Source organism: Chanodichthys erythropterus, chromosome 7 (assembly GCF_024489055.1).
Source record: "Chanodichthys erythropterus isolate Z2021 chromosome 7, ASM2448905v1, whole genome shotgun sequence".
NCBI lineage: Eukaryota > Metazoa > Chordata > Actinopteri > Cypriniformes > Xenocyprididae > Chanodichthys > Chanodichthys erythropterus.
In genome coordinates, this window is record NC_090227.1 from 772,712 (window position 1) to 790,808 (window position 18,097).

The 18,097-nt window shown below is 36.8% G+C and overlaps 1 protein-coding gene across 4 annotated transcripts in view; it reads left to right on the plus strand.

The window, feature by feature from the left end:
• Nucleotides 1-18,097, plus strand: part of zgc:158464 (uncharacterized protein LOC791139 homolog) — a 143,897-nt gene that overhangs the window by 110,553 nt on the left and 15,247 nt on the right. For all 4 annotated transcript variants that reach the window (XR_010895462.1, XM_067389567.1, XM_067389568.1 and 1 more), the window contains 2 exons: nucleotides 15,280-15,454; nucleotides 15,531-15,650. Coding sequence is in view for 3 of the 4 variants with exons in the window: in XM_067389567.1 (XP_067245668.1) it covers nucleotides 15,280-15,454; nucleotides 15,531-15,650 (295 nt within the window). In the remaining variant the exon portion in view is untranslated. The remainder of the gene's footprint in view (nucleotides 1-15,279; nucleotides 15,455-15,530; nucleotides 15,651-18,097) is intronic.

The window sequence follows — 18,097 nt, forward strand, 5'->3', positions numbered from 1 at the left end:
ACCTGACCATGTTTTTAAGTGTTATCTGACATAATTCATAGTTTAACTCTGAGATCTTGTCATATTTTATTACCGTTTTTTAAACATCTCTTTCTCTCTGGATGTCCATTGCTGAATTGTGTCGTTCCCACTCCTGAAAACAGGTGAAGGGCTTTTCAACACATGAAGCACATATGCTCAGATAAATATAATGGGCTGCGCTGAGATTAAAGTGTCTTTCTGCCGGTACGGTCCAAATATAGCATTTGCTTCCACTGAAGCAGAAAATCACAGAAGGCTTGAGTCCAGCTTTCCTGAAAACACCTCATTGGCTTTAATAGAGCTCAGCGTCTGCAGATCCAGGTCTGACACTCAAAACAGCCACTTCTGAGACGTTTAGTGTTCCTCACTTCACAGTTTACCACCTCTGTGTAACACAATCACCACTTTCCCATGTTTGCACTTCATTCATTTGACAGGGAAATGTGGAGAAGCGATTGTGCCCTGGAGATTACAGATGTTCAGATCCTCAGGAATACGGTTTAAGTGATCAGATGACTAGAATTCGTGTTTCCATTTCAGACTTTTGGAAAGCTTACGCTCACTCGATCTGCCTGTTGTATCAGGGTCCCTCCATAAAGCCAAAGAATGCTTAAAAGACGTATTGCGTGTCGCTCATGAACGCTCTCCAAATCCAGATTTATGTGTCAGACGGCAGAGTGAAGGTATCCGTTTCTCGCAGTGGTGCGTGTGGATTTAAGCACGCCGGGCGGCTGTAAGTTAACCTGGATTGATCCGGGCAGCGGGTTTCCTCTAGAGATTAACCGTAAAATGATCCCGTCACTCCACTTCCTCGCAGGAATAAACAGGTTAAAGGGTCGTTTCACAGAGACAGGCTGAACGCTGCTTTCTGCTCTCAAATTCACACCCAGAAACATTTAACTCTCTGGTGTTGTTCATTTGGGGGTCACACTTGTGTTATTCGTGGTCAAACGTGACTGAACCCCTGAAATGGAACTTTATTTTATGTTCATTAAAATCAATGTAATATACTTTTGTTCAATAATATTTTTTATTTTGTATTTTGAGAGAGTTTCATGCTTCTAATTAATAATTATGTAATAATTATGATCATTTTTTTTCCCATTGAAAATAATACACATTTTTCCCTATTTTTTTAATTATTTTTCAATTAAAGCTGTATTTCATGTTAAAATAGAGACAATGCCTTTAAAATCCAATGTTTGAAGGTAGATTAGTGCCATCTGGTGGAAGTAAAAAAAGAAAAACGTCTGTAATTTCGTGGTGTAACCACTAGATTCATGTATAGCTCTATATAAACGACTTCTCTAGTTGTTTTTAGGCACAAATACTTATTTTTATAAAGTTGTTGATTTGGATATATATTTAAACATTCTCAAAGACTATTTTTTTATTTTTTTTGTCACGGTTTTTTGAACTGTTCATTTGAAGTGTCAGTTTTTGCGATATTTTTTTCTATTCAAACCTGAACAGAAGAAAGAGGTTCTGTTACACATAACATCAAAATTCAACAAAAATGAACAGGAATGATTTCAGCCTCTTATTTCAGTCTACTGGCTCAGTTTTGCCATATTGTTACAGCCACACCAGTTTATTTGTGTGTATATAATAGTGTGTTGTGTTCAGTGGTGTATAAAGTACTCAAAAACCATACTTGAGTAAAAGTGTAGATATCTTACCAGAAAATGACTTTGGTAGAAGTTAAAGTCACTGTTTAGAATGTTACTTGAGTAAAAGTTTTAAAGTGTGTGATTTTTTTTTTTTTTGTACTTAAGTACGAAAAGTATTTTTTTGATATTAAACGTACTTAAGTATTGAAAGTACAAGTACATGTAAAATACAAAAGGAGCAAAAAAAATTAAAAATTGTTCTATACACAGTTTGAGCAGCAAGATTGTGTTCAGTTTTAACTCTTTCTTACATTTTGTTTCTTTGAATTAAAAAAATGGCAAGATGTTTATTGTAATTTTTAAATATAAAAAAACGTAATATATTAATTATACATTGATCGTTCATGTTAATTCATAGTGCATTATAACTAATGTAAGAGACAACTTTAAAATGTTAAAATGTAAATGTTCAAATTAACAATGAACAATACTTTTATTAACCTTATTTAATGTTACAAATGGACTCTTATTGTAAATTGTTACCATTTCATATAAATACAAACAGTTATGCTTAAAAATTGCCATCTTTACACACAAAGGCATAGCATGGGTCTATTATATGTGTACTTTCACACATTATTTACCTCCTATTTTAGAAAACTTGATGATTATCTAATCAAAATATGTGCCGATAAAAAACAAAAAAACAAAAAAAAAAATCAAATACACTTCTGATTTATGTTTCTGTTGCTGTATGATGAGGATACAGTTTAAATATGCAACGTTTTGTTGTCTGTTTTAAATCCGTTTTTGAAGTGTCCCGCTCTGTGCAGCGCACAGCCTCATGTCACGTGTCAAAACAAACTCAAAACAAACTCTACGAGGCATCAGTGATAGTTTTTATGTCACCTCTAGAGGCCGCTCTCGTACTGTATAATGACAGTGCACTCTTCTCAGCCACTCCAGCAATGGACGCGACCCGGAAAATGAAATCGACCGCGGTTGTGCAAGAACTTGTTTGCACATGCTTGCATGCAGTCTCTGTTCTTCCATCTTTATTTTGTAGTAAGTAACGGAAATGCTTTGGGAAAATGTATTGGAGTAAAAGTAAAAGTTGACAGAAATATAAAAACTCAAGTAAAGTACAGATTCTCCCAAAAATTACTTAAGTACTGTAACAAAGTATTATTACTTCATTACATTACACCACTGGTTGTGTGTGTTTTGTTCTCTCTAGAGTGTAACCTCTTTCTTGCTGTGCACTTTTTTCTGCATCGTGGCTGATTTGTAGATTGTACACACAAAAATTTTCTGTATTTTGCTTATTTTCCCATTCATTTCCAGTGACCATGAACAACACAAGTGCGACTGTTTTCTTTTATGACCATTTAGCTGTTTCGAATCAATTCCACAAATTTTGGGGGGTCACATAGCAACTGCCATAAAAGTCACAGATTTTTGTACCATTCCAGTGAAATAATTTTTTTTAAATTTCCAAACATATTTTTTTCAGTCTAAAATGACCAAACAACACCAGAGGATTAAACTTCTAAATTTCTGTTAATTTAACCCTTAAATGCATACCTCGGGTCTTTAGTGACCCGGGACGTCATTCACTACCCTCCTCCTCGTTAATTTTTTAAAGTTAGATATCAACCTTCTTGGTATTCCTTAATCAATTCATATCAATTCATAGAATATAACAAGAAAAAAAAAATCATACAATTTTAAAATAATGCCTATTTTTGTATTCATTTTTTGTAAAAATTGTATGGGGTCGCTAACGACCCGAGGTGTGTATGAGTGTATGCATATTTTTCTGCACAACAATAATTGAATCTTAGATGATGGAATAAGTGCAATTCACCTTTATTCCACAAGGTGGAAATGTCTGAAACACAATGCTGAAGTGACGACTCTTTCAGACAGAAAACGAAATAAGAGAAACATGAAATGGCTCAGTGATTTACTGCAGAGCAAGTACTGAACGCAATCAAATATGACTGTAACTGTCACTGGATGGATCTGGTGAAGCTGTTTGCGATCAAAATATTGATTTTGAAGATGTTGAAAATTATATAGTTTTGAGAATACGTTTGAGATCGCGAATGGGCTCATATTCATGACCTCAAACATAAAACTAGCCCGTTATTTGCTGAATTTACTGGGAAATGAGCTCTGAAGAGGACAGTGATGATGGAATAAAACATCTGCTCAAACAGAGCCCTTTCAAGCTCCAAAAGGTAACAAAATTTGATTTATTTTATTCTTCTGTAATTGTTACTCTAATATCAGAAGAGTTTTATATTATCGCGACAGGTAGAGATCCTTCCGTGTTAGATATAGATCCGGGTCGATAAAGACCCGAATATGTAAGAGTGATTGGCGAAACAGTCATGCATTTAAGGGTTAGATAAAGCTGAGATGAAATTAAATATAACGGATATCAGATGAAAAACTTAAATACAAATTAGAAACTATATCTTTATTGTTATCGTTGCAGTTATTGTTGTTGGTGTGAACAGGCCTTTAGTCATTAATTTATTCATTTTAGTCATATTTAGATGGTGAATTTGTGCACAAGTGCTGCTTTAAAGATGGAGTCTCTGTTCTTTTACTGTTTCATGTCAGATCTGAGATTTAAAGCACCAGTTAACCTCACTAATCCACCAGCCAGTTGTCGAACTACTAGTCGACCATCTCGCCGTTTGTTCCTTTGTTCCCATCTATATAGCAGCTGACAAGCTGTCTCATCAATCTGACGAGATTTTAATTTTTGCATGCTACTTGATGGGCCAGAAATTAAATTTGCATATAAATATGGGCAAACTCTTTTGTTTGCTCCAAGAAAAGCTGGAGCCCTTTGTTTTCGGCTATGAATTAATTGTTGCCGTTTTCCGGTCCTTTCTTTCAGGCCTGTGTCTCTGAAGAATATGAAATAATATAATTAAAAGATATCTAGATTTCATTATGTGAGCGTGACTGTGAGGCTTAAGCCCACGGAGGCCTGCTTTTCTTTGCTTTTGTGAGTCCCGGGGTTTAATGAAGGCAGGAAACAAAAGGCAAATCTTTTGCATGTGTAAGTGGCCTGTGACATCCAGCTGTTATTTTAGCCGAGCAGGACTGACTCCTTCAATGAGGCTGCAGAGAAATGTGAACGGATGTCTTCATCACGCGGTTTCACCTGCCCGTTCTGAGTCTGCCGGTCGGGGTTTTCTCAGTGTGCGTTCAGAATATGAATGCGATCGTGACTAGTTAATCACGGCAGAAGTCAGACCAGAGAACTTAATTGCAGCCTGTAATACGGCGGTGAATTACGACCGGCCCTCCCTGCTGAGCGCCGCGCTCGCTCGATGGAAGTTCCATTAGTGAATTAGTAAATGAGAATTAATTAGCAGCTTTAATTAGCAAATGTGTTCAGAAGTAACCCTCGCTGTGTTTCGATGTGGAATGGAGCAGTTTAGTGTCCGTATGCGTCGTCTGTCGTGTTTCAAGACAGACCAACGTGTTTAATACTTCTGTGGCGTCAATGTTTTTATTCCTCAGAAGCTTCTCAGAATTGTGTTTAGGAAACAGGAAATGATGATATGAACTGGATCCTGGGATCTGAACGTGCGTACGCCAGTTTCTACGCATAGGTTGTGATTTATAAAAACAAAGTTGACGGGAAATTTGCGCACCTCCACGCAAACTCTGACCCGTGCGTACGAACGTTTTGGAGACGGAGCGGTTTGGCGACACCGATGGTGAGCTGAGGGACTGACGGAGGCTGGTCTGAAAGCAGTTTCCTTATGAACACACTTTCATATTCATACAGAAACAGTGAGATGATTGACAGGCCGCCGAAGCGCAGCAGCATCTGTCTGCCATTCCTCCAGTCTCCAGTCCTTATGGCCAATTAAAGTCACATGTTTGATTTTACCTCGAATCCCTTTGAGTTTTCTTATCTCCTGGTGTTCTGTCTGAATGTCTCTTATCCGCTCCTCCCTCTGCTCTGTGATGAAAGACGAATCTTCACCCATCCGTCAAGCTCCGACTGACGCTTTGATCTGATAAAGGGATTCCATTTGCTCGCGTCACATTCTGTGTCCTTCCTCTGTGAATCGCCTGCAGAGAGTTGTTGTTTAGATCAGGTTCACTGTGGACATTCTGGCAAGAGGAGACAAACTCTGTTGTAGTAAATAAATCATCTTCTTCATTTCTTTTTACTCTCTAGAAGGATGAGTCTGTTTGCCCCCGTATAATAATACACATTCAGTGATTTTATAGCTGTATTATTGGTCTTAGTTGGCGTTCAACTGCTGGCTGAAGTAATGTTATTGGAAACAGCACAACTGGCTGCAACTTTTGAAAATAATTTAAAAAAATAATAGGGCCTATGGTTTCTGCAGAATCCAGTCATAAAAATGGACTTTACTGTATAACGCGGAATGTTACGTAATTGAGAAGATTTTATTGATGAATCAAGGGCTGCACAAAGCTCGTCACCGCAACCCGCCAAAATAAAAGTTCAGAAAACTATCTGCAGATACGCACACAAACTCACTGCTCTTCACCGCAGCCCGCCAAAATAAAAGTTCAGAAAACTATCTGCAGATACGCACACAAACTCACTGCTCTTCACCGCAACCCGCCAAAATAAAAGTTCAGAAAACTATCTGCAGATACGCACACAAACTCACTGCTCTTCACCGCAACCCGCCAAAATAAAAGTTCAGAAAACTATCTGCAGATACGCACACAAACTCACTGCTCTTCACCGCAACCCGCCAAAATAAAAGTTCAGAAAACTATCTGCAGATACGCACACAAACTCACTGCTCTTCACCGCAGCCCGCCAAAATAAAAGTTCAGAAAACTATCAGCAGATACACACACAAACTCACTGCTCTTCACCGCAGCCCGCCAAAATAAAAGTTCAGAAAACTATCTGCAGATACGCACACAAACTCACTGCTCTTTACCGCAACCCTCCAAAATAAAAGTTCAGAAAACTATCTGCAGATACGCACACAAACTCACTGCTCTTCACCGCAGCCCGCCAAAATAAAAGTTCAGAAAACTATCTGCAGATACGCACACAAACTCACTGCTCTTCACCGCAACCCGCCAAAATAAAAGTTCAGAAAACTATCTGCAGATACGCACACAAACTCACTGCTCTTTACCGCAACCCTCCAAAATAAAAGTTCAGAAAACTATCTGCAGATACGCACACAAACTCACTGCTCTTCACCGCAGCCCGCCAAAATAAAAGTTCAGAAAACTATCTGCAGATACGCACACAAACTCACTGCTCTTTACCGCAACCCTCCAAAATAGAAGTTCAGAAAACTATCTGCAGATACGCACACAAACTCACTGCTCTTTACCGCAACCCTCCAAAATAAAAGTTCAGAAAACTATCTGCAGATACGCACACAAACTCACTGCTCTTTACCGCAACCCTCCAAAATAGAAGTTCAGAAAACTATCTGCAGATACGCACACAAACTCACTGCTCTTTACCGCAACCCTCCAAAATAGAAGTTCAGAAAACTATCTGCAGATACGCACACAAACTCACTGCTCTTTACCGCAACCCTCCAAAATAAAAGTTCAGAAAACTATCTGCAGATACGCACACAAACTCACTGCTCTTTACCGCAACCCTCCAAAATAAAAGTTCAGAAAACTATCTGCAGATACGCACACAAACTCACTGCTCTTTACCGCAACCCTCCAAAATAAAAGTTCAGAAAACTATCTGCAGATACGCACACAAACTCACTGCTCTTCACCGCAACCCTCCAAAATAAAAGTTCAGAAAACTATCTGCAGATACGCACACAAACTCACTGCTCTTAACCGCAGCCCTCCAAAATAAAAGTTCAGAAAACTATCTGCAGATACGCACACAAACTCACTGCTCTTCACCGCAACCCGCCAAAATAGAAGTTCAGAAAACTATCTGCAGATACGCACACAAACTCACTGCTCTTTACCGCAACCCTCCAAAATAAAAGTTCAGAAAACTATCTGCAGATACGCACACAAACTCACTGCTCTTTACCGCAACCCTCCAAAATAAAAGTTCAGAAAACTATCTGCAGATACGCACACAAACTCACTGCTCTTTACCGCAACCCTCCAAAATAAAAGTTCAGAAAACTATCTGCAGATACGCACACAAACTCACTGCTCTTCACCGCAACCCTCCAAAATAAAAGTTCAGAAAACTATCTGCAGATACGCACACAAACTCACTGCTCTTCACCGCAACCCTCCAAAATAAAAGTTCAGAAAACTATCTGCAGATACGCACACAAACTCACTGCTCTTCACCGCAACCCGCCAAAATAAAAGTTCAGAAAACTATCTGCAGATACGCACACAAACTCACTGCTCTTTACCGCAACCCTCCAAAATAAAAGTTCAGAAAACTATCTGCAGATACGCACACAAACTCACTGCTCTTCACCGCAACCCTCCAAAATAAAAGTTCAGAAAACTATCTGCAGATACGCACACAAACTCACTGCTCTTTACCGCAACCCTCCAAAATAAAAGTTCAGAAAACTATCTGCAGATACGCACACAAACTCACTGCTCTTTACCGCAACCCTCCAAAATAAAAGTTCAGAAAACTATCTGCAGATACGCACACAAACTCACTGCTCTTTACCGCAACCCTCCAAAATAAAAGTTCAGAAAACTATCTGCAGATACGCACACAAACTCACTGCTCTTCACCGCAACCCGCCAAAATAGAAGTTCAGAAAACTATCTGCAGATACGCACACAAACTCACTGCTCTTTACCGCAACCCGCCAAAATAGAAGTTCAGAAAACTATCTGCAGATACGCACACAAACTCACTGCTCTTTACCGCAACCCTCCAAAATAAAAGTTCAGAAAACTATCTGCAGATACGCACACAAACTCACTGCTCTTTACCGCAACCCTCCAAAATAAAAGTTCAGAAAACTATCTGCAGATACGCACACAAACTCACTGCTCTTTACCGCAACCCTCCAAAATAAAAGTTCAGAAAACTATCTGCAGATACGCACACAAACTCACTGCTCTTCACCGCAACCCGCCAAAATAAAAGTTCAGTTTAACTTGAAGATTAGTACAGAAATATATTAGTACAGAATTAGTATAATTAGTACAGAAATATATTACTTTTATATAGCAGAAAGTACTTTTCAAAGTGAAAAATAACAAAATTATAATAAATAATACTCTTAAAAAATAAAGGTTCCAATTTTTTTTTTTTTTTTTTTTTTTTTTTGCAGTGATGATATAGAAACATTTTTGGTTCCTCAAAGAACCTTTAAGTGATCAGTCCTTGAAAGAACCATTTTTTCGTAGTTTGAAGAACATTATAATAGTCTACATAACCTTTAGATTCTGTGGATGTTAAAAGTTCTTCATGGAACCATCAATGCCAATAAAGAACCCTGATATTTTATAACTCTCATTGAAAGTGACTTTCAGATGTTCGTCACTGCAGATCACTGTATTGTGTGCGAACGCCTCCTTTAAACCGCAGCAGTTCCACAGAGGGCTGCCAGTCACTCTCTCCACATACAAAAATAGAGCTTTTAGTTTTGTTTGACAAGTGGCTTTTGTTGTAAGTGGTTCTGAAGGAGAGCGAAAGGGCACGTAAAAGCTGCTCTCAGAGACGAACGCTTAGAAACAGAGAGATTGACTGCTGACCTCAGGAACCGCCGGCAGTCAGCGCAGGTAAACCGTTTCACCGGCCCGAATGTTTAGTCTATTAGACATGAAAAGGTCAAAGAAGTCTGTGTGGCAAAGTACGAGTCCTGCTGCGCTGATGTCACAGTCATGACTGAATGTGATTGGACGTGCCGTTGTCACGGTTACAGTCATGTTCTGTGCTTCATGAGTGTAATTAGAGTTGGTTTTGAGGGTCACGCAGGGGTCACGGCCGGTGTTTGTCAGATTATGACCGTATGTTCACGCCACCCTCCTTATTTCACCCTCTTCTCTCTCTCTAACACACACTCATCTCAGTTCCTGAAGAGTGTTCCCATTGTGATTTGACAGCTATGATAGGGTTGAGAGGCGGCAAGTACCTTTGCATGGCAGGTTTCCATGGTAACGGAGCATTTCTCCACCGACGTACAGTATATTCCAAACAGTAAACAAAAATTATGACATTCCATTTCTCACTCATGCAATACACACACACACACACACACACACTCCCTGCTAGTATTCAAGCAGAAGCTTTTATTCATTTGAATATTTATAACACTCATTGTTATACATTTGATACATCCTGATTATACATATGTATGCACATAATCTGCTGTAGTTTGATTGAGCGCGTTTACGTAATAGGCTGACATATTTACAATACCATGTTACTGATTTGTGACCATGTACTGTGATTTAACCATGATTTTACTGGACTCATGATAGTTACGTGAGATAGCAATGCTGATTTGCTGCTCAAGAAACATTTCTGATTATTATCAATGTTAAAAACAGTTGTGCTGATTCATTTTTCTCAAATACTTCTTTTCCAGTACTATTTGCAAGCATTATATGAGAAGTTTCCCCCCGTAAATCTCAAGGTTATTAGTTGCCTGAGTTCCTGCTAGTTTAGTAAACATGCTGGTTCTCTAGGAAAGCTGTTTATTGGTTGTCATACTGGCCTCTAGTGGCTACTTCCACTACAACACAATATATGATTTCCCTACCGGAAACATGAATGCTTTCATCTGATTCACTGTAAGCAGAAACTCTGATACGAGAGACGAGATGAATTGATCTGTGATGCTGTAAAGAGCCTGAGTCACAGATCAGAGTGTTCGTTCACAGTAATTACACTCTTACACTGAGACAGAGAGATTCAGAGCAATGAGAAAACAAAGACACACACACACACACACACACACACACACACACACACACACACACACACACACACACACACACACACACACACACACACACACACACACACACACACACACACACACACACACACACACACACACACACACACACACAGAGACCTTCAAAGACCACCACACTGCAGACAGAGAGAGGACTGGGTTAGGAGTGCTGTGGAAATGTGTGTGTGTGTGTGTGTGTGTGTGTGTGTGTGTGTGTGTGTGTGTGTGTGTGTGTGTGTGTGTGTGTGTGTGTGTGTGTGTGTGTGTGTGTGTGTGTGTGTTGTGAATCTGGTCAGAGACGCTCGAGGCTACAGATGCATCCATCAGAAACATGAGCTCTCTCACTACAGCTACATCCTGTGACCTCTGACCCCCCTGACCCCTGTGACCCTCATGCAGAGCAGCAGCATCTCATGTGGGGATTGATGCCCTTTACTGGGCCTTTTTTCTTTGTTCTTTTTTTAATCAAAATGTGTGTTTATAGACAAATATCAAATATACTGTTCTGTAGATGGGTTTTTATAATGCATCAGCCCTGAAAATATGAGCTCCAGCCACTGAAATATGTATTTATGATATGTGTGTGTGTGTGTTATATATATATATATATATATATATATATATACATACACTGTCTGCAGAATTATTAGGCAAGTTGATTTTCTGATCATATTTTTTTTCCAAGCACATTTTACCAATTCCAATCCACATCAATCTTAATAACTACTATTAATATTGTTTTTAATCATTTATAAGTGATATATAATTGATCATGAGGGCTGGAAATGAAAAATGCCTTATATTCAGGTGTGCAGAATTATTAGGCAGGTTTTCTTTTACAGATAAAATGAGCCAAAAAAGAGATTTAACTCAGACTGAAAAGTCAAAAATTATTAAATACTCATGAGAAGGACGCAATACTAATGTAATACTAGAAATTGCAAAGTTAAAGCATGACCATTGGACAGTGAAATGCTCATTGGGTCAGCGGGGTCATACAAAAACAGCTGGAGAAGAAAAGACACGTTAACTGCAAAATAATTAAGAATTAAGGTGAAGAATTAAGTGTGAAACCATCAGGAACCCTTTAGTCTCCAGCGCCACCATTTCCCAGTACTGAAACCTACCTGGAGTCTTCAGAAGTGTGAGGTGTCAGGATCTCAGAGACTTAGGTTAGGTGAAGAATCCTAAAAAGCGACCTGCTCTTAATAAGAATCACAAGCTGAAGTGTTATAAAGTACATGAAGACTGGGTTTTTATAGGCCTTATAGACAGACAGCTTGAGAGTGACTCCTGAAGGACCAGCACCACATCCTCTTGTACCACTGTTTGAAGAATTCATCTTCCAGAATCTGGCAGGAAGTTTTGGAAGATCATTTAGTCCATCTCTGCAAGATGGACATTTCAGGATAAGAGATGGACTAAAAGTGAACTCCCACACCTTACTGCCAGATTCTGGAAGATAAATTCTTCAAACAGTGGTACAAGAGGATGTGGTGCTGGTCCTTCAGGAGTCACTCTCAAGCTGTCTGTCTATAAGGCCTATAAAAACCCAGTCTTCATGTACTTTATAACACTTCAGCTTGTGATTCTTATTAAGAGCAGGTCGCTTTTTAGGATTCTTCACCTAACCTAAGTCTCTGAGATCCTGACACCTCACACTTCTGAAGACTCCAGGTAGGTTTCAGTACTGGGAAATGGTGGCGCTGGAGACTAAAGGGTTCCTGATGGTTTCACACTTAATTCTTCACCTTAATTCTTAATTTTTTTGCAGTTAACGTGTCTTTTCTTCTCCAGCTGTTTTTGTATGACCCAGCTGACCCAATGAGCATTTCACTGTCCAATGGTCATGCTTTAACTTTGCAATTTCTAGTATTACATTAGTATTGCGTCCTTCTCATGAGTATTTAATCATTTTTGACTTTTCAGTTTGAGTTAAATCTCTTTTTTGGCTCATTTTATCTGTAAAAGAAAACCTGCCTAATAATTCTGCACACCTGAATGTAAGGCATTTTTCATTTCCATCCTTCATGAACAATTATATATCACTTATAAATGATTAAAAACAATATTAATAGTAGTTATTAAGATTGATGTGGATTGGAATTGGTAAAATGTGCTTGGAAAAAAAAATTATCAGAAAATCAACTTGCCTAATAATTCTGCACACAGTGTACAAAGGGCCTAAAATTAACACTCGCTGAACGCCAAATGAAAGTACAAATCAGTGTTTGTCAGTAAATTAAATGGTGTCAATCGGCAGTTTTTTGGTAACATTTTATGAATTGCAGTGCAATGTTGTGAGAACATGAACGTGAACAAATGTGAACAGTTGACGGGCCAGTGTTGCATCATCACGGAAGTTTAAGCTTTTTCAATTTAAATATTGAAGCTGAAGAAGACGTGAAAGAGAACTCAATTCATTACTCGCACACTGTGTTGGAAGCTTAAAACCTCCGAAGCGCTCATCTCAGACTGCACACAAATACTAAATTGAGCTATTTGTCATCTTCTTGAAAATTCAGTAGTCAGTCATGTCTTAAATGAACATAAACACATGTGTACAGTATGTAGGCTAACAGTATATTAGATCTGTGCATTATGTCTTAAAGTGACAGCATCCTAATGATCATGCTGCTGTCTGTGTTTTTAATGTTAATCAAACAACAAAGGACAACGAGAAATTCACTCACTGCTATTGACTGAATAACTTGTGTAACTTTAATAAGGATTAATCGATGTTTAATGTATGCAGTGTTATTTTACATTTGATTGCAGTTGACCTACCTGAAAAACCTTATTTTATTACTGACTGTTTACTTTTAAATTAGGGTATATTAGGGGTGTGACATTTTAAAAATATTTAAAATGTAGTTTTAATTGAAATCATTTTTATTTCTTATAATGGTAATTTTTATAATTGTAATTTATTTCACTACTCAGTATTGAAATCTCATTGACACGGCAGAGATGGTTATTGACTGAAATGTTTAAATGGCCAGATATAATGTGTGCTTTAAATGGCGTCTCAGACCTGCAGTGTTTGTTCAGTGGTGTGAAGCAGCATCGGTCCAGAGCTCTCACAGATAACAGTGTTTGTTCAGGCTCCTGTCTGCATCTGTCCCATGTCTCTGTGTTTAGATTCTGCACAGATGAAATGATGCCGTCGGTCGGTCAGTCCTGCCAAAACCTGCTACAGACATGTTTCCACTCTCATTGTGTTCCCTTCTTGTTGCATGTCTGTGTGTTGTGTTTGATTGCACAGCGGTAGGCGAGAGACCTGCGGTCACGGGTTTCAGTTGAGATGTTTTATGAAGTGTCCGTCTCGTCTGAAGCTCCTCGCATTACATGGAGGATGAGCTTCAATCCCTCAGGCGCGCACATATACTTCATTCGATTGAGTTACGGCCAGGAGGGAGTTTCTGCTCAATAAAACACAAAGCTCAACGTATGGATTGCTGGTCTTACAATGTCATGCTGGGAATTTTCTTCAAAAACTATTTCTGGAGAACTGTGACATGCTAGAGGAGTTACAGGACACCTGTGGATTTTAGTTGGACCTCTCAAATAATTATTACAAGTACAGAAACAGAAAAGAGAAATAAAAAATGGAATATATATATATATATATATATATATATATAATATATTATTATTATTATTATTCATAAAATTATTAATTCATTTAAAATATTATATATGACAATATTTCAGTGGAATTTGTGGTGAAAAACTACATTACCCATGATGCTATGCAGAAATAGTTCTTTAGCTCCACCCACTCCCATGAAGCAAATTATGTAACTAAGTCTCCTTATGCTCTCAAAATACTTAAATATGTGTGTGTGTGTGTGTGTGTGTGTGTGTATATATATATATATATATATATATATATATATATATATATATATATATATATATATATATATATACATTAAAAATATTCATTAAAAATCTTAGTGGTTCCAAACTTTTGGACTGTACTCTATGTATGTGTATATATATACACACACAGTACAGTCCAAAAGTGTGGAACCACTAAGATTTTTAATGTTTTTAAAAGAAGTTTCGTCTGCTCACCAAGGCTACATTTATTTAATTAAAAATACAGTAAAAACAGTAATATTGTGAAATATTATTACAATTTAAAATAACTGTTTTCTATGTGAATATACAGTAAAGTGTAATTTATTCCTGTGATCAAAGCTGAATTTCCAGCATCGTTTACTCCAGTCTTCAGTGTCACATGATCCTTCAGAAATCATTCTGATATGCTGATTTGCTGCAGTAAACGCGAAATATATTCATTTTTAAATTGATATGTTTATATTTTGTCATCATTTTTAATTCAGTTATGCTGTTTGCAATGCTTCATGGGATTGTAGTTCTCTCCCTCACTACAGCCATTAAGTTCACAGTCTTGTACCTTTGTATTTTTGTGATGTTATGATTGTTTTTTTTTTTGTTTTTTTGTTTTTTCATATATGTCTATTGCTTTGTCAATATTGTGCTATTTCAAACCAGTTTTTGAAATTTCATGCCAATAAAGCTCATTTGAATTGAATTGATTCTCCTGATTAGTTTGGTTCATGGCTTATAATGCTTTATCAGAGACTTTATTAAAATCCCAATCAGAGAAATAAACGGAAAAATACCCCCAAAACCAATGCCTCTGAAAAAGTTTGGGGCTGCTACTGCACTCTGTTATAATATTTGCCGTTTTCCTCCTGTTACAGTGCAGTTTGACGGTGTGGAAAAATCCCGGATGTCTCCCACCAAAGATCTGAAGTCTCGCCCGCTTCAGCGACACTCCAGCGGCTGCCTGGTCAACACCAAGATGAGCTCTCTGGACCCGAGCGGCCCGAGCGTGGGCGAGCGCATCGACCCCTCCATGCCTCTGGAGAGCCAGTTGTGAGTTCGACACGTCTGATTCGCAGTGGTTTATATAAGTGTGACGCTCTTTCTCTTACACGTCTCTCGTTCACAGCTGGTATCACGGAGCAATTAGCCGGACTGACGCCGAGTCTCTGCTGAGGTTGTGTAAAGAGGCCAGTTATCTGGTGAGAAACAGTGAGACCAGTAAAAACGACTTCTCCCTCTCGCTCAAGTAAGAGTCTCACCGACACACACACACACACACACACACACACACACACACTTGTGTGCTCCATCAGATTGTGTAGTTTTATTAGTATCTTGCATCTGTTATTCCCCGCATCACTTCTTGTCCTCTTGCAATAAAATCAGCAGAAAAGTCAAGAATAAACAAGTCACTTATTCCAAAGAAAAAAAAATCTCTCCTGCATCTTTTCCTCTTGTCAGCATGAGCTCATCTCGTGTAAGTCATCCTGTGCTGACGTGTGATTTTCTCCAGCGCCGTCACCTCTTAACCCTTCACACGCTCAGACCTCCATCAGTCCCTCACACCGTAACCTTTCACCGCGCCTCAGACGCTGACGCGCCCCGGCACGCGGTAATGCAGACTGACGCGGCCGCGGCTCTTTTGGGCGGGCGAGGCTCAGGGGAGCAGCGGGATGTAAGGAGCGCTGCGGAAGGACCTGTGATTGAATCGCTCCGCTCTGACATTTTACAAAGCCAGTGTGAGCGTGAAGTGACTTCTTCACCTTTAGAGCGGTCTCCTCTCATCAGCTCAGAGAGACTCGTGCGCTCTGAAGGTCAGTGAAGTCACGCGCTGGAGACCTTCTCGGGGTTATCAGCGTGTGTTCCTGTGGTTAGAACAGAACCAGCAGAGATTTGTGCGGCGAGACATTCAGGAACTTGTTGTGTTTTACACTCAGATGAGCTGTAATGTTGCCTAAATAGTCCTGTTTTTTCTTCTGTCAGTGTTGTGAAAAATTCAGCACTGAGGAATTGACTCCGTTTTAACTCATAAATGTGAATCTGAATCGAAATTACAATAAGATGAATTTACTGAATTTCTATTAAAAGAAAATCTAATTGAAATTCAATCAGCGTTACCTCTAGCATAATCTACAAAAGGAAGGATGCATACATAAATACATGAATGAATGAAGAAATAGACAAACAAATAAACAAGTGAATGAATACATGAATAAATACAATGCATAAATAAATATGAATGAATGTATAAATACATAAATGACTATACATAAATTAATAAAATGAATGATTACTTGAATATATCAATAAATGAATGAATGAATACATAAAAGACTATAAATGAATGAATAAAATTAATGAATGAATGGATGAATGAATAATTACTTGAATATATCAATAAATGAATGAATGAATGAATGAATTAATATATAAAAGACTATAAATGACTATAAATGTATGAATAAAATTAGTGAATGAATGATTAATTGAATATATCAATAAATGAATGAATGAATGAATGAATGAATGAATGAATTAATATATAAAAGACTATAAATGACTATAAATGTATGAATAAAATTAGTGAATGAATGAATAAATACTTGAATATATGAATGAATGAATACATAATAACTAAAAATAAATGAGTGAATAAAATAAATGATTAAATATGAACAAATTAATAAATAAATATGACTGGATGAATTAATACATAAATATGTAAATAAATTAATGAATAAGTAGAGTTGATAAATAAATGAATACAATAAACAAATACATGAATATATAAATAAATATGAATGAATGAACAATATATGAATATATAAATACATGAACAAATAAATGAATAAATTAAACAAATAATACATACATAAATATATTAATGAATAAACAAATACATAACTATAAATGAATGAATACAATAAATTATTAAATATATATGAATGAATGATTACATAAATATATAAATAAATTAATAAGTAAAATGAATGACTAAATACAATAAACAGATAATACATAAATATATGAATGAATGAACAATACATGAATATATAAATACATAAACAAATAAATGAATGAATTAAACAAATAATGCATAAATATATGAATGAATGAATATATAAAAGACTATAAATAAAAAATGACTATAAATGTATGAATAAAATGAGTGAATGAATGAATGAATGAATACTTGAATATATGAATGAATGAATGAATACATGATAACTATAAATAAATGAGTGAATAAAATAAATGATTAAATATGAATGAATGAACAAATAAATATGACTGAATGAATGAATACATAAATGTCAATAAATTAATAAGTAGAATTGATGAATAAATGAATACATACATGAATATATAAATAAATATGAATGAATGAACAATATATGAATATATAAATACATGAACAAATAATACATAAAAATATATGAATGAATGAACTAATACATAACTATAAATGAATGAATAAAATGAATTATTAAATATATATGAATTAATGATTACATAAATATATAAATTAATAAGTAAAATGAATGACTAAATTAATACAATAAACAGATAATACATAAATATATGAATGAATGAATGAACAATACATGAATATATAAATACATGAACAAATAAATGAATAAATTAAACAAATAATGCATAAATATATGAATGAATGAAATGATTAAATAAAAT